At 38.7% G+C, this 27,962-nt stretch overlaps 9 protein-coding genes across 9 annotated transcripts; 3 read left to right on the top strand and 6 right to left on the bottom strand.

The window, feature by feature from the left end:
• Positions 1–608: 608 nt before the first annotated feature.
• Positions 609–5,540, bottom strand: RPA190 (DNA-directed RNA polymerase I core subunit RPA190; the record flags this gene model as incomplete). Its single annotated transcript, XM_445928.1, has 1 exon — positions 609–5,540. The coding sequence occupies one exon, from the start codon at positions 5,538–5,540 to the stop codon at positions 609–611; it is 4,932 nt and encodes a 1,643-aa protein (XP_445928.1).
• A 635-nt stretch (positions 5,541–6,175) lies between these two features.
• RPA43 (DNA-directed RNA polymerase I subunit RPA43) lies at positions 6,176–7,090 on the top strand (the record flags this gene model as incomplete). Its single annotated transcript, XM_445927.1, has 1 exon — positions 6,176–7,090. The coding sequence occupies one exon, from the start codon at positions 6,176–6,178 to the stop codon at positions 7,088–7,090; it is 915 nt and encodes a 304-aa protein (XP_445927.1).
• Positions 7,091–7,661: 571 nt separating this feature from the next.
• Positions 7,662–8,618, bottom strand: GVI51_E05181 (uncharacterized protein; the record flags this gene model as incomplete). The annotated part of the gene is made up of 1 exon (XM_445926.1): positions 7,662–8,618. One exon carries the CDS (start codon positions 8,616–8,618, stop codon positions 7,662–7,664), a length of 957 nt encoding a protein of 318 aa, XP_445926.1.
• Positions 8,619–9,488: 870 nt separating this feature from the next.
• Positions 9,489–11,939, bottom strand: TEA1 (Tea1p; the record flags this gene model as incomplete). Its single annotated transcript, XM_445925.1, has 1 exon — positions 9,489–11,939. The coding sequence occupies one exon, from the start codon at positions 11,937–11,939 to the stop codon at positions 9,489–9,491; it is 2,451 nt and encodes an 816-aa protein (XP_445925.1).
• Positions 11,940–12,493: 554 nt separating this feature from the next.
• KRE5 (Kre5p) lies at positions 12,494–16,474 on the bottom strand (the record flags this gene model as incomplete). The annotated part of the gene is made up of 1 exon (XM_445924.1): positions 12,494–16,474. One exon carries the CDS (start codon positions 16,472–16,474, stop codon positions 12,494–12,496), a length of 3,981 nt encoding a protein of 1,326 aa, XP_445924.1.
• A 691-nt stretch (positions 16,475–17,165) lies between these two features.
• Positions 17,166–20,036, top strand: ALA1 (alanine--tRNA ligase; the record flags this gene model as incomplete). The annotated part of the gene is made up of 1 exon (XM_445923.1): positions 17,166–20,036. The coding sequence occupies one exon, from the start codon at positions 17,166–17,168 to the stop codon at positions 20,034–20,036; it is 2,871 nt and encodes a 956-aa protein (XP_445923.1).
• Positions 20,037–20,254: 218 nt separating this feature from the next.
• MRS2 (Mrs2p) lies at positions 20,255–21,625 on the bottom strand (the record flags this gene model as incomplete). Its single annotated transcript, XM_445922.1, has 1 exon — positions 20,255–21,625. One exon carries the CDS (start codon positions 21,623–21,625, stop codon positions 20,255–20,257), a length of 1,371 nt encoding a protein of 456 aa, XP_445922.1.
• Positions 21,626–22,056: 431 nt separating this feature from the next.
• Positions 22,057–22,758, bottom strand: VMA4 (H(+)-transporting V1 sector ATPase subunit E; the record flags this gene model as incomplete). The annotated part of the gene is made up of 1 exon (XM_445921.1): positions 22,057–22,758. One exon carries the CDS (start codon positions 22,756–22,758, stop codon positions 22,057–22,059), a length of 702 nt encoding a protein of 233 aa, XP_445921.1.
• Positions 22,759–23,435: 677 nt separating this feature from the next.
• MIP1 (DNA-directed DNA polymerase gamma MIP1) lies at positions 23,436–27,290 on the top strand (the record flags this gene model as incomplete). The annotated part of the gene is made up of 1 exon (XM_445920.1): positions 23,436–27,290. One exon carries the CDS (start codon positions 23,436–23,438, stop codon positions 27,288–27,290), a length of 3,855 nt encoding a protein of 1,284 aa, XP_445920.1.
• Positions 27,291–27,962: the final 672 nt, after the last annotated feature.

Here is a 27,962-nt window from a genome sequence, read left to right as displayed (position 1 = left end):
TGTATCTGATCAGTCCAAAGATGATGATTGTCAGCTATACTTGTTTAGTATTTGATATTAGTCCTGACTTCTTGAACTAAACGTGAATTCTATTCCACAAGAAAACGTTGACAAATTTGAACAAATTAAATCGTAGGTCATTATACCCATTAGGATGGCCAATACGTTTGTCCAATACTTACAATATGTAATTATGTTTCTGTAAATAAAACAGAAAGCTGCTAGATCAAAATAATATCCAAAAATTTTTTATAGTTTTTGTATAAATCGAATAATGTACAAATGATTTCAAATGAAAAGTAAAAATAATATATAAATAAGAGAAAAGAGACAACTCTTTGCTATGATCAACATCTAACTGTAGGTGCTTGCCAAAAAAATTGCTTTCATAATCCCTTCTTTGATGAGTTCCTTTCCCTGTATTAGGGAAATTGGAATATTTAGTGAAAAAGATATTTATCATATTTTTATTGTTCTCTTGTCCTGGTAGAGAACTAAAAAAAAATAATTCCTGGAAGATTGATGGGTATATGCTAAATTATCACGTTCTTGCGACTTGAAAATATATCAATGCTTACCGGGACTGACTATTGTTACAGCATATCGATTTAGTTTGATACTTTCGATAGGATATCAAAAGCACCGGTACCAACATTGTTCAATTTACCTAAAACAATTCTGGCTGATGGAGATTCTAACTGTTCACGCTCGTTATCCAAAACAGCCTTTGTCAAGAATTGACAGGTTGTTTCGTAGGACATCTTCATTAGGGAGGATGTAGACGTTTCCATACCTTGTCTGTTAAAGGCCAAGTATGTACCCTGTCTTGTCATCATATCAGCAATTAGATCCAAATGACGGAAGGAAACAGAAATTGCATAACGAGAGAAAACGTTGTTAATTTCGTTGACAATTGTGTTTCTAGCAGCCTCAACACCATATGTCTGCAAGACTGATGCAATATCATTGGAAGTAATACCGTCAACATCAATGAAAGCTTCTTGATCCCACATAGCCTGGAAGTTAACACCCTCAGTAACTAGAACTCTCTTGCCATTTTCTGGTTCTGGACGGATACAACGGTCAATGTGAGGTACTTGCCTTATAATAGTTTTTCTGCAGATATCTTCAACAATGTTAACCATCAACAGCTTTTCAGTATCAGCAGCCAATTCCAGTTTGAATTCACACCACTTACCAGACTTGTCATCAAAGTTATACTTCGTAACAAATTTATGGTTTGTAATAATGGCAGATTGACGATCACGTTGATCCTTGCTCATGTTATTGTTAGCTTCTGCGATATGGGATTCGAATTCGTCCATGTTAACGTCTTCGTCATCATCTTCTGAGTCGGAAGATTCAGATTTGGACTCCATATCAGAATCTAATTCTTCATCAGAAGATTTTTCTGCTTCCTTCATTGTTTCAATCTCATCCTCATCTGGTTCATCATAAGAAACTGCTTGCTTAGTCTTGTTATGATATTGCTCTTCATCATTGTCCTCATCCATCTTCTTTGATGAGCCTTCAACAGCACCCATGGTTGTTTGCGCTTTAGGAACAGCCATACCAATATCGGAGGAAGAAACCTTCTTTTGTTTTTTGATTTCTTTCACAATTATAGCTTCCAAAGAACGTAAGAACTTCTCAGCAATGACAGTCTGTAGCTCTTGCTTAGAAACATCATATTCTTCATTATACTCTGACTCATCAAAGAACTTCATATTGATTACATATGAACGGCTAGAACCAGCAGTTTCAGTAACCGTAACCTTGTCGATAACTTCAGATAAGATAACCTTAGAAATGGACTTACAGAAAGTATCAGCAGTCTCATCGGAAACATCATTCCAGATTGGCAAGGTCATTTGAGGCGTTTTGATAGCAGCAGAAGCTGTCATAATAATTTCTCTCATACGGGGAATACCCAAAGTCACATTAGCAGCACCGTGACCTGCAAAGTGGAAAGTATTTAACGTCATCTGTGTTGAAGGTTCACCAACAGATTGAGATGCTATGATACCAACAGCTTCACCAGGGTTTATCAAAGATCTCATATATTTTAGTTGCATCAATGCTCTAAATTTCTTTTCATTAATACTTTCGTATTCTTTAAAGGTCTTCGAGCTCTTATCCAAAAATAGTTCTAATTTATCTTGGAAATTTTCAGAAACAGCACCCAAATATTTAGCAGGGTTATATTTACTCAAAACTGGATCATATTTCAAAGTTTGCTTGTAATGCTTCTCATCCTTATGTTTCTTTCTATTCTTCAGAGTTTTCTTGGAGTATTTCAAGGCAGTCTCAACGTCAACATGTTCAACAAGAGCGGATGGGTTGTATTTCTTTAATAGAGCGTCGTAGTTATCCAAACAGAAGTTAAATTCTGTCATGTGCGATTCCTTAATAACATCAACCGCATCACCACCATACAAGAATTGAATCAATGTACCGTCAGCATCTCTAACACTGTTATCGTAGGATATATGAACACCTTCCAATTGTTTAGTCAAACAACGTTGCAAGTAACCGGATCTAGAAGTCTTGACGGCTGTATCAATCAAACCTTCACGACCAGCCATACAATGGAAATAATATTCTTGTGGTTTGATACCGGAGTAGAAACGTCCTTTAATATAACCACCGGCCATTGCATCAGTTTCGTATGGTTTGAAAGATGGTAGAGTCTTACCACTAACCATAACTGGGACTCTTCTACCTTCCAGAGCTTGTTGACCCAACAAACACATAATTTGAGAAACATTAACATTAGAACCTTTAGCACCAGATAATGCCATGGCTTGCATAGAGTTCTCAGGGAATTTCTTCATTGTACCGCCTGGGACACATTGAGAAACAACCTTAGAAGTAATTGTGTTAACTTTCGCAGAACTGACTGCATCCAAAATACCTAACTTGTTATTGTCACGAAGAATTTCTTCCAAACGTTTCAGTAATTCCGGATCATTAGATGGCGTATCCTTGTCAAGGTTGGTAACCTCTGCTGCAGCTTGTCTGCCAATATCAACAGATTCTTTAAGAATATCAGATCTCCACTTGTTACCATCAGAAGTTAATCTTAAATCATCCATACCACAAGTGAAAGCAGTATTCATAATATAGTTGGTGAATAATCTACCCAAAACAGAAAGAACCTTTGCTGCTGTTTCTGGACCATAAACTTCATGTAAGGAGTGCACGATACCATATTTAGAAGCACCATATTGAGACTTATCTAGAATACCACATAGTAGTTGACCATCCTTGAAAATAACATCATTTTCCTCAGAATGCTTGCCCCAATATTCGTTTTTGATCTTATTTGATGATTTCAGATTTATACCTGGCATATCAGGTGGGGTGACATTTAATAAAACAGTTGTAATAATCTGCTTACCAGTCCACAGAGGAATAGGTTTGTGAATAGCTGGAGGCAATGTTACTAACTTGGCTCTTGTAGCATGTCCATCTTCTGGACGTATACAACCATAAATATACTGCTGATACTGTTCTCTTGTGAAAAAACTGTCCTTGTTAGTCAACCAGACACCAGCAGAAATATGATCTTGAATCAAACCTCTAACTGGAGAACCAGAAGTAGGAGTTAAATACTGGGAATCAGTATTTGCCAAGTTAAAAGCTTCAGCTCTTGCATTTTCGTTTTGTGGAAAGTGCATATTCATTTCGTCACCATCAAAATCTGCATTGTAAGCACCAGTGTTGGCATAATGCAAACGAAGTGTCTTCTCACCTGGCAAAACCCTAACTTTATGACCCATCATAGAAGCTTTATGCAGGGTTGGTTGACGATTCATTAACACAATATCTCTATTTTTGATATGACGATAAACTTTCTTATTCAAGGTGTGAGTGTAAGGATTTGAAGATGGGGTCATCAGTTGATTGGCCAAGGCTTTACGTTGTTCGAGAGTCATGCCAACCAAAGAGATCAATGACCCATCCTCATTCTGAATTTGAGAAGCACCTGGCCATTTATCTGGACCGTTTATAATGGCTTGTCTCAATTCAGCAATGTTGTAAGAAGTTACAGGTTCTGGATAGGTTAACTTTGTGGCAAAGACTGGTGGAACACCAATTTCATTCGTTTCAATGTTAGGATCTGGTGAAATAACGGAACGGGCAGCATAGTTCACACGCTTACCCATCATATGCTTTCTAAACAAACCTTCCTTCTTTTCCAACGCTTGCTTAACACCAGGAATTGGGACTTTACCACCAGTATTACCTTGAGCTTTTGTCGAGTCAATAAAGGAATTGACATCGTTCTGGATTGTGACGAACGCATTCATCAACCTACTAAAAATTATCCTTCTGTCTTCCAGAGAAACCTTATCTTTCTGCAACGTAGATAGCTCATCATTCAAGTCTCTGATTAGTAATGAAGTGGTTAAAATCTTAGAAAGCAATTGATTTTGAGAGTTTTCATGCACTTCATCACCGAGCTTGGAAGGTAGACGGAATCTGGTTGGAGGAACAACCAAAACATCCATGAAAAACATGTCAGCCTTCACCAACTTTCTTGATAGGTTAGGTTTAGAGTGGAAAACATACTGCAACACTTGTTGTTCCTTTTGGAAAACAGAACGTAAAATGTTTCTAATCTCAGTTGACAATACGTAAGTTGAACCAGTTTTTGGTCTGGTGCTTGGATTTCTACCAATGTCAAAGGAGTCTTCTGAGGTTTCTTTACCTGCAAGTTTGTCGCTTTGCTCTTTCTTCTTCAACATATCACGACGAACAAAACCTCTGACTCTATTATTGGTCAATTGCTTCTCATTCAGAGCGGTCTCAAAAATTTTTGTGAAACCATCCTTTCTAAACTTGGGAGAGTACATACCACAGTTATCACACTTTGGTCTCATTAGAAGTCTCTTGTGGAACTCATGCAGAAGTTTCTTTCTCTCATCGTTAACAGTAGCGGTGAAAGTACCTCTTTCAGAAGTTCTGCCTTCTGAGATGGCCTTTGCGATAGAAATGTCAACGAACTCTTTACGTTTCTGCTTTAGTTCTTTTGAAAGAGTTGCAGACATGTCATTCTTGTTTTCACCTTCACCGTCATCTTCAACAGCTTCCATAGAATCAAGAACGTTATCCAGTTGAATGCTGTCGACTTGATATGATTCATCAATTAGACCGTATTGCAAGAGTCTTAATTTACATGCATATCTGTGGACATCTAAGGATTTTAGCTTGAAATGATGACAGAACAAACAAGCTGATCTCAAGTAGATGTACAATTGGTTAAAGAATAGAGGATTGTAACATGGGACAGGTAGTTCAATATGACCTTGATGACCAGGACAGAATTTTTCATCAAGACCACATGTACCACACAAGTTCCTCAAAAAGGCACCTAATGCCAAGTCATACAAACCACCAGAGATTGGATGACCTAGGTTATCCAAAACAGTTGGATTGGTAATTCTCTTTGCTGATAGATTTCTAATATCAGCAGAGGTAAGAATACCAAAATCAACAGAAGAGATTTCTGAACCAACAGGTTTAGAAATATCCATCTTGTTGAATTTATAAACTTATCGTTTGCCGCTTCCTGCTTAGTATCGACTTTCTCTTATTGCTTCGATTTTTATTTGACAGTAAACCGGGGTTATTAATAATCTTAGGAAGCGCAACTATTTCTTGATCCACTTTCTACTAATATTCTGTTCAAAAACCCAGTGTATGGCAGGAACACACAAATACCGACAACCTTCCTTTCCTTAAACGACAATAGAATTGAACTGCTTCGCCCTTTGTAACCAATTTAACCGCTGCCAAACTCTATTTGGAGCCTTCAAGTTTGTGCTATTCTATTATACTTTTGCGATGAGATGCGATGAGCTCATTATTTTTCAGAAAATTTTTTTTGCAAAAAATTTTCAAGGAGGGTAACTTTTGAAAAATTTTCCTTTTGGGCTACAAGCTCATCACATAGGAACAAAGCTCATCGGGCATCGCATTGCATAGAATAGCAACAATTCCAAGTGTATAGGAACTATATCCATCGAGCCGCCTTAGGAAGTGTCTTTCATACCAAAAGAAAATTGTAATATACCTGGTGGGATCTTGCTTTGGTACCAATTCTGAACAAAGGTCGTGATTTTTATAGAGTTAGAGACGGTTGACGAGCAACGCAACTAATAACAGCAAAATGGCCCAACTAAAGAGATCAGCAGAGGAGATCAAAAAGATCAAGTTTATAAAAAGACATAAGAGTCAAGTAAAGAACCCACTTGACCCTAAGGATGGTGTTTCAAACTGTATTCTAAAGGTTCCTGTTGCTCTATACGTCTCATTGGCACCAATGTACTTGAAGGAGCCAACCAATGGTATCATGAAGCAACACCTGGATCCAATGATTATGAAATACAATAGCAAAGTTGGCGGAGTTGTGCTAGGCTATGACAACTTGGAGATAATTGATGCTGATCCGTTGAATCCAAGCGATGCTGAGGAAAAGCTAATCAAGATCACACCTGACACTCCTTTTGGCTACACTTGGTGTCACACAGATTTATACATTTGGAAACCACAGGTGGGAGACATCCTTGAAGGACACATATTTATCCAGTCTGCATCTCACATTGGTATTCTAATCCATGACGCATTCAACGCTAGCATAAAAAAGAACAATATACCCAACGATTGGTCGTTTATACATAATGAGGATGAAGAACAGGAAGAACAACAAGATGATGAAAATAACAAAAATAACTACAACAATCGTTCTATTGGTCACTGGGTTAACGCCAATGGAGAAACTATTGATGGCAAGATCAAATTCAGAGTGAGAAGTGTCTACACAACTGGTAGAGTTATATCTGTGGATGGTACTCTTCTAGATGATCCATCTATTTGGGGCCAAGGCCAATCTCGTTCACCAGCTGAAAAACTCCCAGTAGTATCAAACAAAAAGATAATATTTGATGATGAAGTTTCTGCTGAGAACAAAGAAACCCACCAGGAGTTGGAAATACCTGAACCGAATGAAAATAAGGAAGGAGAAATCCTTTATGAGGAGAACTCATCCGAAAGCTCAAGTGACGACTCCAGTGATAGTGAATGAGGATGACGTTAAGGGAGGTGTATAGCTCTTAAGTACTTCTCCACTAGACATATTCAATCAACTGTACATTATAATATTTACCAATTTTAATGTCTTATCCATTTAGCATTTAGCATATGAGAAATAATATTTTTTAAGATATCCTATTCAATGGGATATCAAAGCTTTTTATTATCAAAAGTATTCCTCTGTCGAACTTTGGTGACAGCATACATAACACGTATGTTTGCCATTGCAGATTTATGTGATGATTCGACTCGAAATCAAAGAATACAATGAATTTATTAAATAATTAAAAACGTATTATAACAACAATAAGTAAATACGAGGACCTGAACACAAAATCAAAGAATAAAACAAGTAGAACCATTAACAAAACTTGACCCTCACAGGAAATATAGTGATTAAACAAAAGAAAAAGAATAATTAATTAAAAGAATAAGAAGATGAAACCATAAATGAGAATGAAGACCGTTAAAAATACCGTAAAACCAAACCAATAAAAGACAGAATATGAAATATGGTTGACAATTTAATACAAATAGTTTTGTATTATTAATTTTGAGAATAATTACAAGAACTTCTCAAAATTAGAATCATCAAGCCAATGTACTTTCTCAAAAGCAGCATATAATCTTGAAGCCTTATTGACATCTATTCTACAAGCCTTTTGAGCGTCCGTTCTTCTAAAAGGAAGTCCTTTCTTCAATTTATGTACTTTTTCCAGAAAGAATCTTCTCTTAGAGTCCAGATACAGATCACAGGGGAGTCTTAAAATCTCAGCTAGAACAAGCTCTGCTGGATGGAGTTTATCTTTCAATGGATCGTTTGACAAATCCATTGGAGAGCCCTTCCATTCAATTCTCAAGCTTTTATTGTTATTTGGTGGTAGTGTAGATAGTGGTGGTGAGTAATCAACTAATTTTGCCCAAGACATGTTAGCTTCATATTGTGAAGCACCATTTAGCGCATTTGCAGATGCAATTGGAGAAGAAGGTAGAGTTGAGTGATTGTTGGAACGGGCGTGTGAACGAACAGGTGTCACTGATTTCCTGACTTTCTGTTTAGTGCTCTTAGCAACAAATGAGTCTAGTTCATCTTCCAATTGAAGTTTATAATTTTTACGTGGCACTCTTCTGCGAGAAGTCCTTTGTTCAGAAGGTTTGCTTACAGGGTGAGTTGCGGTATTGTTAGAACGAGTAGCCCTCACGTTTGGCTCACTGTGTACAGGGGTAGAACGGGTATTATTGAAGTGTCTGTACTGCGACAGGAACCCCAATGTAGTTTCGACCACGATGTCTGTGTCCTTACAAACCAATGGAGCAACTAAGATAGCACTGCGAGGTTTAGTTCCGGATACTGGGACTGGTGCGGCATAACCTCGATAGCTACCCCATCTAGGCGACTGTGGAGGAGATGGAATTGAGTCCATCTCCTCGTCAATCATGGAGTGTGCACTCCACGATATCAATGGCGTCTTAAGAGCAACGTGCAATTGAGCTTGTTCTGGTCTAGGTGACAAAACCATCTTTGAATTCTCTCAGAATTTTGTCTATCTGTGTTGGTGTGATTCGTGGACCCTCTTTAAACACAAGAAAATACAAAAGAAAACAAAGCTCTTCACCTTTATATACAAACTATAAAATTTTTTCATTCCTTCCCCAAGCACTATGACTCTCAGAATAAAAGAAACATTTGCTTATTATCATAGGCTCAAAACAAACTTGCTTAAAAACAAGATCCGTACGACCATTTCTTCGCATAATCAAGCCTGATTCCCATGAAAAAAGAAAGAAATTTGAAATCAAAGCTCATCGCAAATTTTTTTTGTTTTTGCGAATCCTCATCGCCTCATCTTCTACAGAAAGTGCCGTAGCAAACAGGCGATGAGCTCACTTTTTTTTTTTTTTTTTTTTTTTTTTTTTTTTGTTTCTGAAATATTTAACAAAATTTTGCGATGAGCTTGACACAGAATAGATAGACTTTGACACAGAAAGTTGTATTTTGCTGGGGAGGCCAGGCAGACCTGTACTGAATTGAGCTATGCTGATTGAGCCTAGAGTAGTTGCCGGGCGATGTGGACTCAGCTGCGGGAGGGAGTTGAGAGTTGAGCCGTAGAATAGACTGATTGATGGCTACCATTGAGTACGAAACAGATTACAAACTTTGTTGTAATTGGACTAAAAGAAAAACTAGCAAGGATCTCTTATTTCCGGTTTCCGGGATTGCGAAAGTTGTTAGGAGTGATGATGATGACACAGTGTTTACTATCCCGGAATATCGGCGTGTCAGTGCATTTACACTCTCCTTGCTAATAGTTTTTTTGATTAGTACATCCTGTACAATTGTCGTTAATAAAAATACTAGTCTATAAAAATTACATATCATTATTTCGGGCTTACCTCTTTGTGTGCATAAACAAAGAGCCCAGGTATCTCTTTGGTGGACCGTTCTGGTCTTGATCCAATTGGAGCTTACGTGGCTGTGGTGACTCAGTGTGATGACCTTGTGAAGGTACCATCTCCGGCTCTGGTACCTGCGTTTTACTTGGTATGACAGTGGCTCTTCGAGTTGAGGGTACTCCCAATTGTGGCTCCATTGTGTCTATCTGTTCTATACTGAAAAAATCTCTTATTAGATCATCAATCTCATTTGATAATGAGAAATCATGAGCGTAGTTTACATCATTGTTCACTTGGTTTAAAGGATACAACGTTGGGCCCGTCTCAAAGCTGAACTGGTCTATATCCTGATCTTCATGTGTGGCCAAGGCTAACTCATACACTTTGGACAGGTGATTCTGCAGTATATCATCGAAGAACTTCTTCTGCTGCTTAAACTGCACAACGGACTTCCCTAACTGAAATCTTTTCTTCTCATCTGATGATGTTTGTACCGCTAGGATAGACTTCAAACTGCTAGAGGCAAGAAGACAAGCATAGACTTGAAACAAAGTAGCCTTCTTGAAACTACCCATTTTCTTCTCAAAATTGCCTAGCAAGATTTCTAATTGATCCAACAAGCTCTCTATTAGCTGACAAGATTCTTCACTTTGCTCAATGAACGGTTTAATGAACGTCATCTGGACAATATAATAATAATACCAAAAGTATGATATTGTTGGATCTGTTGTTATATCTTCATCTTTTAACGTGTCATTAGTCCATTGCAAAAACTCTGGTAACGAGTGCTTCCAATAATCAACTTGTGTGTTGAACTTTTTCAGGAATTCAAGTTTTTCTTCGAGAGTTTCAGATTCAATAAAGATCTTTGATGTAAACACCTGAACAATACGTGATAAAACTATCAGATTCTTCAATGGTAGTGATACTTGCAGAACATGCCTACCCACAAATTTAAACTCTTCAGTTCCCTCTATTTCAGGCAATTCATCTGACTCTGGTATTGTAGAATTACTGACACTCAATGTCGAATTGCGACCCAACATTAAGCAGATAAAATGATCTGCAATGTAACAGCCCCAGTATATTCTAGAGCGGATCTCAAGTTCACTTTGTGTCAACTTTTCATCTGTGTCGTCATCAACATGCCATACTTTTGGATCCAATTGGAATCCCATCGCGTAACCCACACGAATAGCTAAACCTGAGAAGTACCACGCCATCTGCATGTTACCCTTCCCCAGCTCGTAAAATGCAAGACAAAAGAGAGCTTGCACAGTAGTTATTCTTGGTACACTCTTTTCATCAAAAACAATATCAAGCAGAGCTTTCTTACTCTTCTCATAGTATGACTCTGAAAGGTGCATTATTTCAGGAGATAATCGCGATCCAATTGCACTCATAGCGTATATCAACTCTTCAGAACAATATTGCGAATTTTTGTAATTATCATTTGCATGAACAAAGAATCCATAGAGGAAACTTTCTCTATGTACAAAAACAAAATGACCTGGATATAACCATTTGTAAAAATTCGACAACGCCTTAATTATGTTTGGATTAGCAGGTAGTGTATCGGCCTCAACACCGTCATATACCTTGTTGCGTACAATTACGGTAGTTTTGAGATCTGATATACGCTCCTTACTCTCAACATTAGTTATTGGAGATGAATTATTGGAAAGTAGGGACGCCACAGACACTGATGAATTAGGTTGAGAGTTAGATTTTCCTTTACTATTAACACTGTCAGAATAAATGCTGCCTTTCACAAACGTCTTGCTAGGCTTGTCACCATTCGAAGTTGTGCTTGGAGTTGCAGAAGAGGGTCTCTTGATTTCACTTGATGGTGCTATCACCGAACTCGATGCATCACGAAATATACCAACTGTTGGTGTTTGTGACATCTTATGTTGTTGCTCTATTTTAACTGGAACTGGAGAAGTGTTTCTAACCACCTGTGATATATCCGGGATTAAGTCTCCCATTTTCATAGCATTCAATATATCATCCCTGCGGCCAGGAGCATATACCTCTACAAGTGATCTCATACACTTCTCCAAATGTGCAATATGATCCTCTAGTGATTTAACATATGTGTTCGTGTACCTCTTTTTCCTCAGATCCTCTTCGTTAATATTACACTCAAGTCCTAACTTATCACAGGTGAAGCAAGGGTATTGGAGATCACACTTCTTCCTCCGCCTCCTGCAGTTTGAACATGCCAGTCTTTTCTTTGTAGGTCTTGATGTCACATTAGCACTGCTTTCTCTACTTGGGTTTCCACTGGTTTGTTCACTACCATTAGCCGATTTATCGTCATGGCCATCATTCACTTTTCGCTTTCTGCCGGGCACAGGATTAACAGGAACCACATTTATATCGAATAAAGAATGCTCATAGCTTGAACTAGTTTTGATATCCGAATGCACACGGGATTCTTCCATTACGAGAATACTCTAATTATTCCTACCTGGCACCAACCAACGCTATCCGAAAACTTCTTTATCTGTGCTTTGTCCTCAAATATGATCCTTATATTTAACTCTCTATAAGCAAAACTATTGGCTACCGCCTTGCAACCAAAATATTAACCTCTTGCCTTGCGTTTCACCCGTTTTACCAACGGTTTTGCTCGTTTTTATAATATCGAAACTTATCTGAGTCCAATATTTTGGTACTCATCGCCTATAATCCGATTGTTGACACATTTTTTTTCCTGATTTTTTGAGTTTTTCCAGAATCGCAACTCATCGCAGCAAGACTCTCTAATGGGTGCGTATAATTCTCAGCAAAAAAAAATTAAATGAGTGAAAATATTGCCTTACTGTTGATAAATTACTGGTTTGACAGCTTTTCACTTAAAGGTTAAGAGAATTTTACATATCGAATCACCTACATATAATATATACTTACAAGGGTTACGGTATAATATTCTGTTACATAAAATGCCCTCTTCAGTTCCGCAGACTTGGACGAGGGGAGAGGCTATAGCCGAAATCTATAATTCGTCGTCAAAGTATTGTTGTTCTTCATCTTCACCCTTGGATTTACTCTCAGGTACGTCAATAGGATCGTTCTCTAGAGCGATTAGCTTACTCTTTAGCTTTTTCATTTCTCTTGTGCTTACCTCTACAGTCTTCAAGGCACTCTTTCTCAAAGTACGTATTGGCATTTCTATCTGTATGTCGTTCAGTAAATCCTGGTCAATAACTTCTAGGGATTTGATATCCGCAGAGACTTGCTGGTAGTGGATTCTCAAGTAGTCTCCACCACCTAGGCTTCTCAAAACATCTAAATCAACCAAAATGAAGGGCTCAACGGAGTGGAAGACTAAACTGTGCTTCTGAATTTTCTCTGCCCAGTGACCTTCACTCCAATAACCCTTACCTTGTGCCTTTGGCATTGCAATAGCTCTTTTCAAAGTCATGTCGTAAACAGAGGTTAAGTTGTAGGTATCCATGTTTGGACCTATCAATAGCACTTTAGAGACATTGGATGGGAATAATAGGTCCAAAAATAGCAACTTCGAAATAGCCAGTCTCTTTTGTCTAAAACGTTGAGGTCTTAACCAGGGTGGCCATTCGTATTTTACAAATTCCACGTGAATTTCTCTACCAGGTAATAGTTTGTTCAGCAAACGCCCATAGTCTCTGAATGACTCTGTGATACTAGGTTCATCCCATATATAGAAGGTGACAGGACGTTCCCCGGTGGTAGCTATTATCTTTAACATAGTCTCCTTCATTTGTTCCTCCTCTTCATGATTAGCTATGGTAGTAAAAAAATTCACAGTTTCTGTATCTGGGTTAATCTCCTTCTTTTCTTTTACCTTACTGACCTTGACAAAGAGAGAGTTTGGTAAATTTGTTCTCCAATGAATTCTATCAGTTGGCGTATAATCAGATTTCGCATTCAATTCATACGAATCGACACGATATCTACTGTCACAGGACTCAACAACATATGAATCTCCAAGGTTTGGAATAGTCAATTCCGCAAAACCATAAGTCCGCATCGTGGTCGTCTTATCAATAATGTTACCTTTACTATCACGTAGCATCAAACAAACATCTCTCTCCCCTTCTACTATTCCAATTGTCACCATTTGATCTGCTGCATAATTATGAACTTCCAATACATGCCCAGATAATTTATCATGCTCATCAGTTCTAACGTACCATGGTTTATCCAAAGTATATTCAAATCCGCCACTCTTCAATACTGTCGTGCTACTCATATTTTCGAAATATATTCTGTTATTTGGGACAAGTGTAATATTCTGAGTACAATATAATATCAGGTTGATATTTACAAACGGTAAATCCATGACTTGATTGGCCAATGTCAAAAACTTTTGTGATCTTTCTTCAACGGGATCAACAATCAAAGTAATATCGACAGGCTTTTCGTCTGCATGTTGTCTGAAAGTGGTAATATTATTAGCAACAAACAAAGATCTCAAATTCATTCTGGGAACAGAAGTCTCAGTTGAGAATGGAAGAGAACCTTCAATCGAGTTGGCTCCATGATAAAACATTTTTGTCATGAAGGATGATAGAGACTCAATGAATTCTGGTTCAATAGTTTTCTCTGAAAAATCTGGAAACACCTCTTCCAAATTATATAGTAAGTCAATTGTTCTTTTACTTTCATGAACTAAGAGAGACTCGATATCTGATATGGTGGGAATGTCCTCCTCATTCATAAGGCTGACCCTCCCATTAACCAATAAAAGTGGACCGTTGGACAATTCAGAAAAGCTGACGTCTGGTAAAACTTTAGTTAAAATAGGCAAGCGATACTTGCCTACGCCATTAGAAGATTTGCATTTGTTATTCAATTTAATTTTTGAAACTTCATTGACAATATTCTTACCCTGATAAAATTTATTCCAACAGGAGCTGCTTCCAATATCCCCAGTGTGAATAACTCTAAACTTCAACCCATTAAATTTGACACCTACAATATTCTTCAATCTTATTAAGGCATTTTCGGTATTGAAGTCATCAATCAGAGTTATCGTATGAATTATGTTATGACCAGTGTCGTTAATATTCTGTATAACACGATTACTAATCTCTTTTAAAAAGGATTCATTCACTCTAGTATAAGCAGCCTCAATAAAATAGTCCTTTATAAATTTAGTATTTCTCTTCGATAACGACTTTAAATGAAGGAGTCCTCTAATATCAACATCATCAGCTGTTTGCTTGTTTAGTTTCCCAAGTTCTTCTTTAATATAAGTTACATCCTTTTTCATAACATGTGAAACCAAGTAGTTCCAAGTATTTTTTCTGAATGGGAAGATATTTCCATTGATGATGATAGAAGTTGAGTTAATTGACAGCTCTTTTCTAACATGATCATAATCAGGAAGTTTTTTAAAATTCGATTCCCTACCGAAGTTTAGTTCCAAAATATCTTGCAAATAGTCTACTACATCCTCCAAGTTCTTCTTACTTTTTAGTTCGTATATCTTTCTTATAATTCTTTTATTTCCAGAGGATGAAAATGGGATCAAACCAATTCTTTGAGGGTAACCATTTTGTACAATTTGAATTGCTCTCAACATCCCTCCAAGAGCTTCTCTAGCATCAACATCGGCCTCAATCTTATCGAAGTCAATAACAAAGACCAATTCATTCCAGTTTTGCTTAAACTCCGGAAGAATTCCATACTTGGATTCTTTGAAGAAAACTTCAACGTTTTCACTGAAGTCTTCATATTGAATATCTTTTTCTATGTCGTTGAAATATATCACAGATTCAGAAAAACCTTGAATTCTGTGGGTATCTACTTTAACAGGCTGTAAAAACGACAGATTTGGAATAGAGGACATAGAGAATAAGTCCATTAACCTTTTCACATTTTGAAGAGAAACGTCAGGGATAGCTTTCTTTAATGTTTCATGAATCCCAGTAATGAAGTCAAGTTCAGTCCTCAAGACATGTAACAGGCTATTTATATATGTCTGAGTGATCTTCAAATACTGTCCATTAACGTAAAGACCAAGCATATTATGGTCAATATTATTCTTTTTCAAAGACTTATTAGATTCATTGATATATGTATCAAATTCCTTTATCTTTAGCATTTGTGGCATGATCAGAGGCAATGAATTACACAACTTTTTGGCATACTTAAAAGTTTCAACAAAATTGTGACCTGTAGTTGAAAAGAATACAGAGATGGCACTAATCAGCTTATAATCTAGTTTTTCCAGCTCCTCAACCACCAGGTTTTCTAAATCCTTTGCTTTTGGCTGAGCAACACGGTCAGGAAGATCCAATTCAATTCCTGAGTTTAAAACATTCTCAATTGTTTGCAAGCCTGTTACCGTGATACCAACAGGGAATTTGTTCTCATCTTGTGACTTTTGCGGAACGCATGTGCTTCTCCAGACATATCTCAGTTTCTTGTTTTCAGTAGCTTCGAGGTAAAGGGTTCTACTAAACTGTTCGTACTCATCCTCATTATCGGGACAACCATAGAATATGACCAATGGCAGTCTTTCACCATCTGAGTTAGTGGCATCTCCAATTACAACATCATGGGAGTCAATGATTGTGGCATCCTCTACTGCAGCCTGCGCAGCAAGATCCCCTGATTTGAAATAGTATATTTTGTCAGGTTCGGTGTAGTTTTCACCATTGAGAACCACAAAATTAGACCCTGGTTGAACTCCATAATCGTTGAGATAACCCATGGGATACTCCTGAGCAAACTTGTAGAACAATGCTGCAAAATCAGGGTCATTGTATTTACCCTTAACAATGTCGCGACACTCTTGTGCCAACTTTCCAGCGCCAACAGCTTGCTCATCTACACCAGAGACCAGCGGGTACAGACCTGTAAGAATCTCATGCTTATTACCACCAAGCCAGCTCAATAGCGTCCACACCTGCGCACGCTCATTGACCACAACGGCCATGGAACGCACCACAGTCAACTGCAAAAACAGCAACAACCAGTACTTCATTTTGCAACTCAATTCTTCGCTCTTGCACTCTAAGAGGAAACCAACAACACCTTGATACTAAGTAATAAAGGAACGATAGGCTTTCCATTTAAATAGATTGTTCTGCCATTGCTAATAGCACTGGTTCAGTTGCCCTTACAAGCCATTATTGATTGACGTAAGCATTCTCATGATTTTGGCAGTGGAATTTGCAGATTTCCGGGTAAATTATAGGTTTTCCTCTTTCAGAACCATTCCTATCTTTCTTTCTTTTTTCTGAAAATTTTCTGAATTTTTTTTTTTCAGAAAATTTTTCAAAAATAATGCGATGAGCTATACAGTATTATTGGTAATATCATGCTATTCTGGACTTGCTATGATCCCACCCCACCATAGTTTCTTTTCTCTTTCTTTTGCAGTCTACTCTCAGGTTCTGTTTCTTTCTGCGTTACACTAATCTCTTGTGTAATAATAATTGCTTTGGCGGAGTTCCTTTCTTTTTTGCGTGCAACATACGTGTGTGAGTGAGTGCAAGACGGAATATATATATCATTTGGTGTATTTGACGTTTGAATAGAAGTTAATTTTTTTTATTAGGTTTTAAGTTCAACCTGTGTGTGCTTTTCGGATAAGTTTTACATTTTTAAAGACGTCTTTATTAAGATTATTTCGTGTTAATACTAGGTGGCACACGACCTATACCAAGAGCAAGATGACTATTGGAGACAAGCAGAAATGGACTGCTCATAACGTCAGAAAGACGTTCATGGACTACTTCGAGGAGAAAAACCACAAGTATGTGAAGTCCTCCCCAGTGGTTCCCTTTGATGACCCAACCTTGCTGTTCACCAACGCGGGTATGAACCAATACAAACCTATCTTTTTGGGTACCGTCGATCCTTCTTCAGACTTCTACACTTTGAAGCGTGCTTACAACTCACAAAAGTGTATCAGAGCTGGTGGTAAGCACAACGACTTGGAGGATGTCGGTAAGGACTCCTACCACCACACTTTCTTTGAAATGTTGGGTAACTGGTCCTTCGGTGACTACTTCAAGAAGGAGGCTATCGACTACGCTTGGAAACTATTGACTGAGGTCTACGGAATCCCAGCTGACAGATTGTACGTAACTTACTTTGAAGGTGACGCCAAGCAAGGTCTAGAACCAGACACTGAGGCCTTGGACCTATGGAAGAAAGTAGGTGTTCCAGAAGACCACATTTTGCCAGGTAACGCCAAGGATAACTTCTGGGAAATGGGTGACCAAGGTCCATGTGGTCCTTGTTCCGAGATCCACTACGACAGAATTGGTGGTAGAAACGCCGCCTCTTTGGTCAACCAAGATGACCCTGATGTCCTAGAAGTTTGGAACTTGGTCTTCATGCAATTCAACAGAGAACAAGACGGCTCTTTGAAATCACTACCAGCAAAGCATATCGATACCGGTATGGGTTTCGAAAGATTGGTGTCTGTTTTACAAGATGTCAGATCCAACTACGACACCGACGTTTTCATGCCACTTTTCGCTAGAATTCAAGAGATTACCGGTGCTAGACCATATGCTGGTAAGTTTGGTGACGAAGACAAGGACAACATCGATACCACTTACAGAGTCCTAGCTGACCACGTCCGTACTTTGGTTTTCGCTTTGGCTGATGGTGGTGTTCCAAACAATGAAGGTAGAGGTTACGTCCTGAGACGTATTCTAAGAAGAGGTGCTCGTTTTGCTCGTAAGTACATGAACTACCCAATTGGTAACTTTTTCTCCAGCTTGGCTCCAACTCTTATCGACCAAGTGAAGCACATCTTCCCAGAAGTTGCCAAGGACCCATCTTTCCTATTCGAAATTTTGGATGAGGAAGAAAGTTCATTCTCTAAGACCCTAGACCGTGGTGAAAGAATATTCGAAAAGTATGCTGCTGCCGCATCTCAAACTGAATCTAAAACTCTAGACGGTAAGCAGGTTTGGAGACTATATGACACATACGGTTTCCCAGTTGATTTGACCGAATTGATGGCTGAAGAACAAAACCTAAAGATCGATGGTCCGGGCTTCGAGAAGGCCAAACAAGAATCATACGAAGCTTCTAAAAGAGGTGGTCAAAAGGGTGGCGATGACCTAATAAAATTGAATGTTCACTCTATTGCCGAACTAAATAGCGAAAACGTTCCAAAGACTGATGACAGCTTTAAGTATGGTAATGAGAATGTGGAAGGTAAAATCTTGAAACTTCATGATGGTGAAAAGTTCGTTACTGAAATCTCAGAGCCAGGTAAGAAATATGGTATCATTTTGGACAAGACTTGTTTCTACGCCGAACAAGGTGGCCAAGAATACGATACTGGTAAGATTGTGATTGATGATAAGGCTGAATTCTCAGTTGAAAATGTCCAACTATACAATGGTTTTGTTTTCCACACTGGTACATTAAGTGAAGGTAAACTTTCTGTCGATGACGTTATCATTGCATCCTATGATGAATTACGCCGTTTCCCAATCAAAAACAACCATACTGGTACTCACATCTTAAACTACGCTTTAAAGGAAACTCTTGGCAACGATATCGATCAAAAGGGTTCGTTAGTTGCCCCAGAGAAACTGAGATTCGATTTCTCTCATAAGAAGGCTTTGACCATTGAAGAAGTTACTAAGGTTGAAAACATCTGTAATGAGCAAATAAAAAACAATTATAACGTTTACTACAAAGACGTTCCATTAGACTTGGCTAAATCCATCTACTCTGTCCGTGCTGTATTCGGTGAAACTTATCCAGATCCAGTCCGTGTGGTTTCTGTTGGTAAGCCTGTCGATGATCTTCTTGCCAACCCATCGAACGAAGAATGGGGTAAATACTCCATCGAATTCTGTGGTGGTACCCACGTTAAGACCACTGGTGACATCAAGTACTTTGTTATCCTCGAAGAGAGCGGTATTGCCAAGGGTATTAGAAGAATTGTTGCTGTTACTGGTACTGAAGCATTTGAAGCTCAAAGAGTTGCTGATCAGTTCGCCGCTGACCTAGAAGCTGCTGACAAACTTCCATTTTCTCCATTGAAAGAAAAGAAATTGAAAGAGCTTGGAGTTAAATTAGGTCAACTTTCTATTTCTGTTATCAGCAAGAACGATTTGAAGACTAAGTTCACCAAAATCGAAAAGGTAGTAAAAGATGAAGTTAAGAGCAGAGCCAAGAAGGAAGCTAAATTAGTATTGGATGAAGTCAAGGGTCATTTTACTGAAAACCCTGAATCCCAATTCTTTGTTAAGTTCATTGATGTTCCTGCCAATGCTAAGGCTATTACGGAAGCTGTTAATTACATGAAGACTTCCGCCAAGGACAAATCTATGTACCTGATTACTGGTAATGACCCAGAAGGAAGAGTTGCTCATGGATGTTTCATTTCTGATGTTGCTTTAGAAAAGGGTATTGCTGGTCAAGAACTAGCTGGAAAGGTTTCAGGTATCATTGGCGGTAAAGCTGGTGGTAAGGGTAATGTTTTTCAAGGTGTTGGTGACAAGCCAGCTGCTATTAATGATGCAATTAATGAAATTACTACCGCTTTTAAGGAAAAATTGAGCATTTAGGATGAATACTTTACAGTGATATTCTTTATTTATCAATCTTTATATGTATATATATTGTATGATTGCAAACTATCTATGATAAATTCAAAAAGTTAGTTAATATGTTTTGATAAACCTAAATTTTATTAAGATTTGTTGGTCTCTAACTAAAATGCAAATTTTTGTTCTATGTACAAAAGATCAAATGAATATCTATAATATGTTAATAATAGTTTAGTTTACTTCTTTTCATCCATGAGCCACTTCCAAATAACATCTCTATCTTGTTTATTCCAAATAGGCTGACCATTTGAATCGGGGTTCTTTCTCCATTTAAACAAACCTCGAATACGTGCCAAGGCAGGTCTTAGTGTGGAATTTGTCTTCATGTTATAAGAAGCTTGTGATGGGTTCGATGACTTTAGCATGGTTAATTTCGTTACTGACTTCAATGCCTTGAAGTTAGCTCTAGTTACAAGATAGGCCGAAAGAATAGAAAACACTACAACAGCTCCAAAACCTAAATAACTTTCTTCAATAAAGTTCTTTAGATTCATACCGTAAAATGCTGGCACTAACGTAGCCACTGTGAACCCCAATGTATATATTGTGATTTTTAGCTCTAAAAGCATAAGTGAATTTCTGTTTGCATCCAGAATTATATTAACGATTTCCTCCGTTGATTTAATATCCTGGATCAGTGATTCTGCCTGTTGAACATATTCATCACATTGAGTATAGTACGTCTCTAATAGCATTTCCAGGTCTGAAAAATCATCCTCTTCTGTTTTCTTAACAGTTAGATACAAACTTGCCAAGTCATCGTCACTTTCCAATAATTCATCAAGAACCTCTCTAATAAGTAATGACTTTTGATAAAATAAAGTTAGGTTTTTGGATTTAATCAGTAGTTCTCTCAGTTTATCTCTATTAACTTCGTTTTCCAAGTCAATCAATATTTGCCCACAAATTGAGTAATGTAGTTTGAATTCCGCCTCTAACGAGCTCATAATATTAATTAGAATACTTTCCAGAGCTCGGTGCTCGTAATACTGTACTTGTGTACCCATTTTAGGTGACAGCTTTGACTCCAAGTCATACATTAATACACCAAGTTTAACAGCAGATGATGGATCCACTGTATCGAAAACATAAACTCTATCCTTTTCTATTAAAGCCTTTATATGCAGCATATTCAGAACGATACAGTTGTTGGGCTTGACTTGAATACTGGGTATAATATCAACAGACGATGTATCTATCTTTCGTAAATCTCTGGGATATAGGGCATGCTTCCGTAGGAATTCCCATTTCTGAAACTTCTTCGAAACCGCTACTATTGCACCTTTTGAGTCAAACACAGTACTAGATATAAAACTGTCATTTGGTGTAATCGGTTTCAGGGAAAGAAGCTGCTGGTGTGCTGATGGAAAAGCACCGACATTTGACGATTCTGGTTTGTTCAATAGCGGTATTGTCTTCTTACCCTGAGGCGATCTATTCCCCCCTCTCGTTGATATCAATCTATATCCAATGGGCTTCGATACTGGCTGGCATACCGCTTGTCGCAGGCACCACGGTATCAATCGATAGCGAACTAAAGGTCTCATTCTTTATGCAGTAGACCAGGGAAGAGTAAGTAGTTTCTTACTATGCTATCTGTATTTGCTATTCTGATATGTTCTTCTGTAACCGAAATATCTCTTTTGCTCGAGTCATATTATCTACAGTTCTATATCAATAATTGAATTTTTTCAGTGCTCTGCGGGTGCTATTCGCTATTAGGTGAAAATTGAATGACACCTAGAATGAATGAATACTAGGAAACTACGAAGTGGTGGTCAATGCCTTGTTGTTACCTATGGAACACATGTATTGTTCTATATATGTTTTAATAGATCCTATATATGTTTGCGATGCATCGTATTACCTGTCCAATCCTGGAACGTAAATGTTTCCAAACTGTATGCGATACATCTGAGTTTTCTAAATTAACGAAAGAGACCGAGTTCATATTACAGGCTGAGGAGACAAGGTCACTTCAGTCAAAGAACTTCCTAGTCTTTGAAGGACCAAAGATCTCCAGTCTAATAGCGGGCAAAGCTTCTTGGCTCAAAATGTGCAATCTCTCAGTCAAGCTGTTGTTGACCTCAATTCTTCCTTCTGAGTCAGAGACGATGCAACCACCGATTGCGTTCTCCTGTAGGAAGTTGTCCTCAGCGATAGAGACTTCAATGTCGCGTCCCTTGACTGTGTCTTTGTAACTCTTCACAATATCGTCTATTAGCTTTGAGTCCTTGCCGAACTTCTTGTAATCCTTCTCGGTGAGTCTCACCACCACGGCAGGCTCTAGAAGCTTAATCATACCTTCCACAACCAGAGCCACTAGGATATCACGGTACTTGCCCGTGGAGACCAGCTCAGAGAGCCTGCTCTTGGCCTCGTCGAATATATCGTTCAGAGACTCCTCCCTGCAGTTCAACGCCTTCAGTCTCATCTTGTTGGAGATGGTCGACTTCGTAATCTGCTGCTGCAAAGTGATCTTCTTGCGGCGCGCGCTGAAATTGCTGTCTATAGCACTCGTCTCCGCACGCACAATCCCCGTCTTCTTGATCTCGTACTCCTGGTCCGCCTTCAACTGGATCTCCTTCGCCTTCTCCTCGGCCTCCTTCCGGATGAAAGCCTGCATCTTGTTCAGCTCATCGTTCACCTGGTTGGGCGTAAGCGCCGTTATCATAGACATCGCAAAACGTTATTTTACTCCTGCCGCTTCCACTTCCAGACCAATTACTGCACGTACCCTCTAGATAACTTGCCCTCTTGTTATACATCTTAGATCTTAGCCACAATCCCTCAAAGGTTTGGGTTCCACCCCGGAAGCCCTTGCTGCCGGTCATATCCTACGTCACTGCTAAACTAGAGATTACCCGGCCATAATGGCTAGACCTCCTCTCATACCTCTGAGACGCCTCACAGCTTTCCAGCAACCCACAGCTTCCAGCACAACGTACCCTTTCTGCTACTGGATGCGTCCTGGGTAGTGCCAAGTTGCTAGCGCCAGATCCACTGTGCTTATACTGCTTCTACCCCCCCACCTCAAACTGCGAAACTCAATTTTAGGGCTTGTTGAGCTACGAGCCTTTCCGGGCTTCTTTGTTTTTAGGGCTTGTTGTATATTAAGTATGTGTACCCTAATATACCTTGGAACGACTAACAACAATTTTAGGGCTTTTTCAAACTTCTTCGGGTTCCCTCATCGGGCGGCCGATTTGGTAAACAAAAGGCACAGTGCAGTGCTACTTTACCGCCGAGTGGTATTTGTTGGTGGATGGCTGGGGGGAGAGGGAACCAGTAACGGGTGCAGAAACAGAGAAAAAACGTTTAGTGTTTAGGGAGCTGAAGAATACAACTGCAGGAGAAATGTTGTGTGCTTTGCGAGCGCGCGCGCAAGTGGGCGTGCGGCTGCCGCTGCCGCTGCCGCTGCTGCTGCGGGTGCCGAATATGGCTCTGCCAGTCACAGTGCGGTGGGCGCATGTGGGTGAGGGCAGCGCAGCGCCGCCCGAGCAGCCGCGAACCAATCCGCTGGGAATACAGTATCTGAGTGAGTCGTTGCAGCAGCAGGTTTTCCCCGGTGCGACAGGGCACAGCGAGGATCCCGAGCTTGTGAAGCTGGCGAAGTTGTCGCTGAGTAACCACGATCTGCTTGGCAGGAAGACTACAATTACAAAACCGATTGCGTTCAAATTACCGGAATTGCAAGGCAGCTCGCTAGATGAGCATTTCCAAAGACTGGGCCTGTATGCATCCGAGCCATACAGAACGATGGCCCTCGAAAAGTTCAAGTCGATACCAGAAAAACCGAAAAATTGGATAAGAAAACCAGGGTGGTACAGGTACGAAAAGGGGAAAGAACCCACAAGAGTAGATTTTCCATCGGAGGACACGCTGGTGTTCGATGTCGAGACATTGTACAAGATATCACCATATCCAACGTTAGCTACAGCGGTCTCCGACAAGGCTTGGTACCTATGGTGCTCACCATATATCTGTGATCCCAAGGACTCAGATAAGCACGAAGTATATGAACATTTAATACCAATGGACACGCTGAACAAGGAGAAATTGATTATCGGCCATAATGTCGGCTATGACAGAGGGAGGGTGCTGGAAGAATATAATCTAAAGCCATCGAAGGCTTTCTTCATAGATACATTGTCTTTGCATGTAGCGACAGCAGGTTTGTGCTCCAGGCAAAGACCACTGTTCCTGAAAAATAAGAAATTGAAAGAGAACCTCACCGCCGAACCGGAAGAAATTGAAGAGGTCACCGAGGCATTGGAATTGAATGATGTTGCAGATCCGTGGCTCAAAGTATCTACCATGAATGCATTGTCTGATGTTGCGCTGTTTCATTGTGGTATCAAAATGGATAAAACTACAAGAGATTATTTTGCATCTACAAACAAACAAGATGTTATCGACAAGTTCCAATTGCTGGTCAATTATTGTGCAACTGATGTCATTACCACTAGTAAAGTGTTCGATAAAGTTTTTCCTTCTTTCATGAAAAAATGCCCTCATCCTGTATCATTCGGAGGCCTCAAAGCCCTAAGCTCTTGTATCCTACCGACAGATCAAATTAAATGGCAGAATTATATTAAAAATTCAGAAAACAAGTACCAGGACTCAAAGAAGGTAATTGACGATAAGATTATTGAAATAGTACAAGAGACTGTAAAACTAAAGGATCAAAAGGGCTTCCAAGATGTTATAAAAACAAATCCTTGGCTGAGACAATTGGACTGGGAAATAAAACCACTAAGATTGACCAAAAAAGGAGTCCCTGTAAAAAACCAAAAATTACCTGGCTACCCGGAGTGGTATAGGTCACTATTCCCAAATAAAGAGGCCGAGCTACCTCAAATAACCATGAGGTCAAGAATCATTCCTCTATTTTTCAAACTATCATGGGAAGATTCACCCGTGATTTGGACTGAAGATTGTGGTTGGTGCTTCATAAAACCTAAATCTCAAGAGAAACAATACAAGGATAAGAATTACAGACTTGCTGATGAGGCAACTATCAAGAACCATTTTGAGAAACTAGTTGAAATGGGTCAATATAAAAAAACAGATATTGGCAATGACTTACTTTTCAAAGTTCCTCACCCTAATGGCCCTGACAACAACTGTACAACACTATTGAGCAAACCCTATGTGCACTTCTTTGAGAAAGGAATTTTAAAATCAGAATCTGAATTAGCTTCTATTGCTTTGAAAATGAATGCGTCGGGATCATATTGGATGTCTGCTAGAGAAAGAATCATGTCTCAATTTGTTGTACCCAAAGAAGACTTTCCTGAACAATTCCTACCAATTAAAGTAGGCAAGGATCTAAAACCAACTGAAAGTTCACAAGCCATCATTATTCCGCAGATCATTCCAATGGGGACAGTAACAAGAAGAGCGGTGGAAAGCACATGGCTCACTGCGTCAAACGCAAAGAAAAACAGAATTGGCTCAGAGTTAAAAGCACAAATTTGTGCTCCCGAAGGATACTCATTTGTTGGTGCTGATGTTGATAGTGAAGAACTATGGATTGCCTCATTATTCGGTGATTCTGTGCTGCGAATACATGGCGGTACTCCAATAGGATGGATGTGCCTTGAAGGTACAAAAGCAGAAGGAAGTGATTTACATACCAAAACCGCCCAAATATTAAGTTGTGACAGGAATGAGGCGAAAATTTTCAATTATGGTAGAATATATGGTGCTGGTGTTAAATTTGCTTCGCAGCTATTAAAGAAATTCAACCCAACTTTGAGCGAAAAGGAGGCAAAGGAAACAGCAGTGAAGTTATATGAAAGCACTAAGGGTAAGACTAAAAGATCTAAAGTTTTTAAGAAATTTTGGTATGGAGGTTCTGAGTCAATACTTTTTAATAAATTAGAGAGCATTGCTGAACAAGATAATCCCATGACACCGGTTTTAGGCTGTGGTATCACTAACTCACTGATGAAGCAAAACTTAAAAGCTAATTCATTCCTACCATCTAGAGTTAACTGGGCAATCCAATCATCTGGTGTTGATTATCTACATCTATTGTGCTGCTCCATGAACTATCTCATTTCAATGTATAACATTGAAGCACGCCTGATAATATCAATCCATGATGAAATTAGATATTTGGTGGCGGATAAAGACAAATATAAGCTCGCACTAGCTCTGCAAATAAGTAATTTATGGACTCGAGCGATGTTTGCAGAGCAAATGGGAATACGTGAGCTTCCTCAGAACTGTGCTTTCTTTTCCGCGATTGATATTGACAAGGTATTGAGAAAAGAAGTTGATCTTGATTGTGTGACACCATCTAATGAAATTCCGATACCCTTTGGTGAATCTATAGATATTGTAAAATTACTGGAAAGACCCGAATGCCATTTAGAACTCCCGAGAGAGACTGTTGATTTGTCCAAATTTGGTTTCAAAAAACGAGAACCTGTATTTGTGAAATATAATAATAACTATTCTGCTGATTTTCTGAAATATTTTTTAAAAATGCAAATTCAGACCACTAGTTGGAAAGTATCAAAATTAGAAGAAGAATATATACAGAACCAGACAGAGAAGGATATGACAAATGAAGACCGCTTAGAGTATGGATTCTTAGATTATCTAAGTGATGTTAAGAAAGGGAAGCGAGATAAATTGACGATTATGAGCAAAGCGTTCATTTCGGATGCGTTATCTAGCCGAGGTTTAGATTTGGATGCACAATTAAATCTGGATCCAAGTAAGACTGAAACTATCCATAACATCACATCAGATGATAAATCAAGGTTACAAGCTCAAGAGGATTTTTCTTTATTACACGATTCTGTGTCTACCTTAGAACATATAGATACCAAGTCTCCAACTAGAGAAAAAGCGACAACTATATCAACAGCTTCGTTAGAAATCAATACTAATAGTAAGAAAGGACGGAGACGGACTGGAAGGCTATTAGAAAGAAAATACAACAAAGTTATCGGGGGTAAAAATGCATTCGACGCCTTTTACGCATCAATAGACCAACCGAAGAAATTTGTGGAACTACAAGAGCAACGCATAATCAATGAAGTAATACACGATATCATTGAAGGAAGGGAGGACACGCCAACAAAAAAGCCCAGGCAATCAAAGCCCAAATCTACCACGCCAGTGCCAAGAGCCAAGCAACGTACCCATCCTTTTACAGAGAACCTCGTCAAGGGTTCAACACATTTAACTAAATAATATTCTTTATTGTATTTCTAACTGTGATTTCTTTTAATAAATATGACTTGATTCAAGACTTATTTTCTAGTTCGTATCCTTACTTATAAAATGCAAACTTGCAGAACACCAAAGCTGATCACGCTAACCAACACTACCATTCTTAAGACTCAAATAAAACTATCCGACATCAGTTCATTTACTAGGCACTATTATGATTATGGGCAGCCATTTATAAGCCGAATGTCACTGAAACGTCGGAGTGAGCTGAAAAACTAAGAAAAAATGGATGGATAGGGATGAACCTGAGAAACTGAAAAAAGATCAGCAATAGTACAGCAATACGCCCTTGAATTGACTTTTTGACACAACATCAAACTGAACAATAGATATAGCCTTTATTTGCAATTCTTATCATCATTGAATTAATATTATTTGGTATCACTAGTACACTAAATATAAGTGCAGGATCATTGAATAACTCTGTTATTTTATTAAGGGGAATTAGAGCCAGATCATTGTATTCAGGTTATTTACAGTTGTCTACTTTGTGTTAGCTAAAATTTGTTAAAGACATTATTACGGGCAATATACCTTTTTACTGGATACTCCGGTATTATATTTTATGAGCAAATTGAAGAATCCTCATTTCGTTGATAGATTTTGTTAGACACTAGAAACCGAATAACGATA

The sequence above is a fragment of the Nakaseomyces glabratus genome, chromosome E (assembly GCF_010111755.1).
Source record: "Nakaseomyces glabratus chromosome E, complete sequence".
Classification (NCBI taxonomy): domain Eukaryota; kingdom Fungi; phylum Ascomycota; class Saccharomycetes; order Saccharomycetales; family Saccharomycetaceae; genus Nakaseomyces; species Nakaseomyces glabratus.
This window is presented reverse-complemented; position numbering and strand designations above follow the sequence as displayed.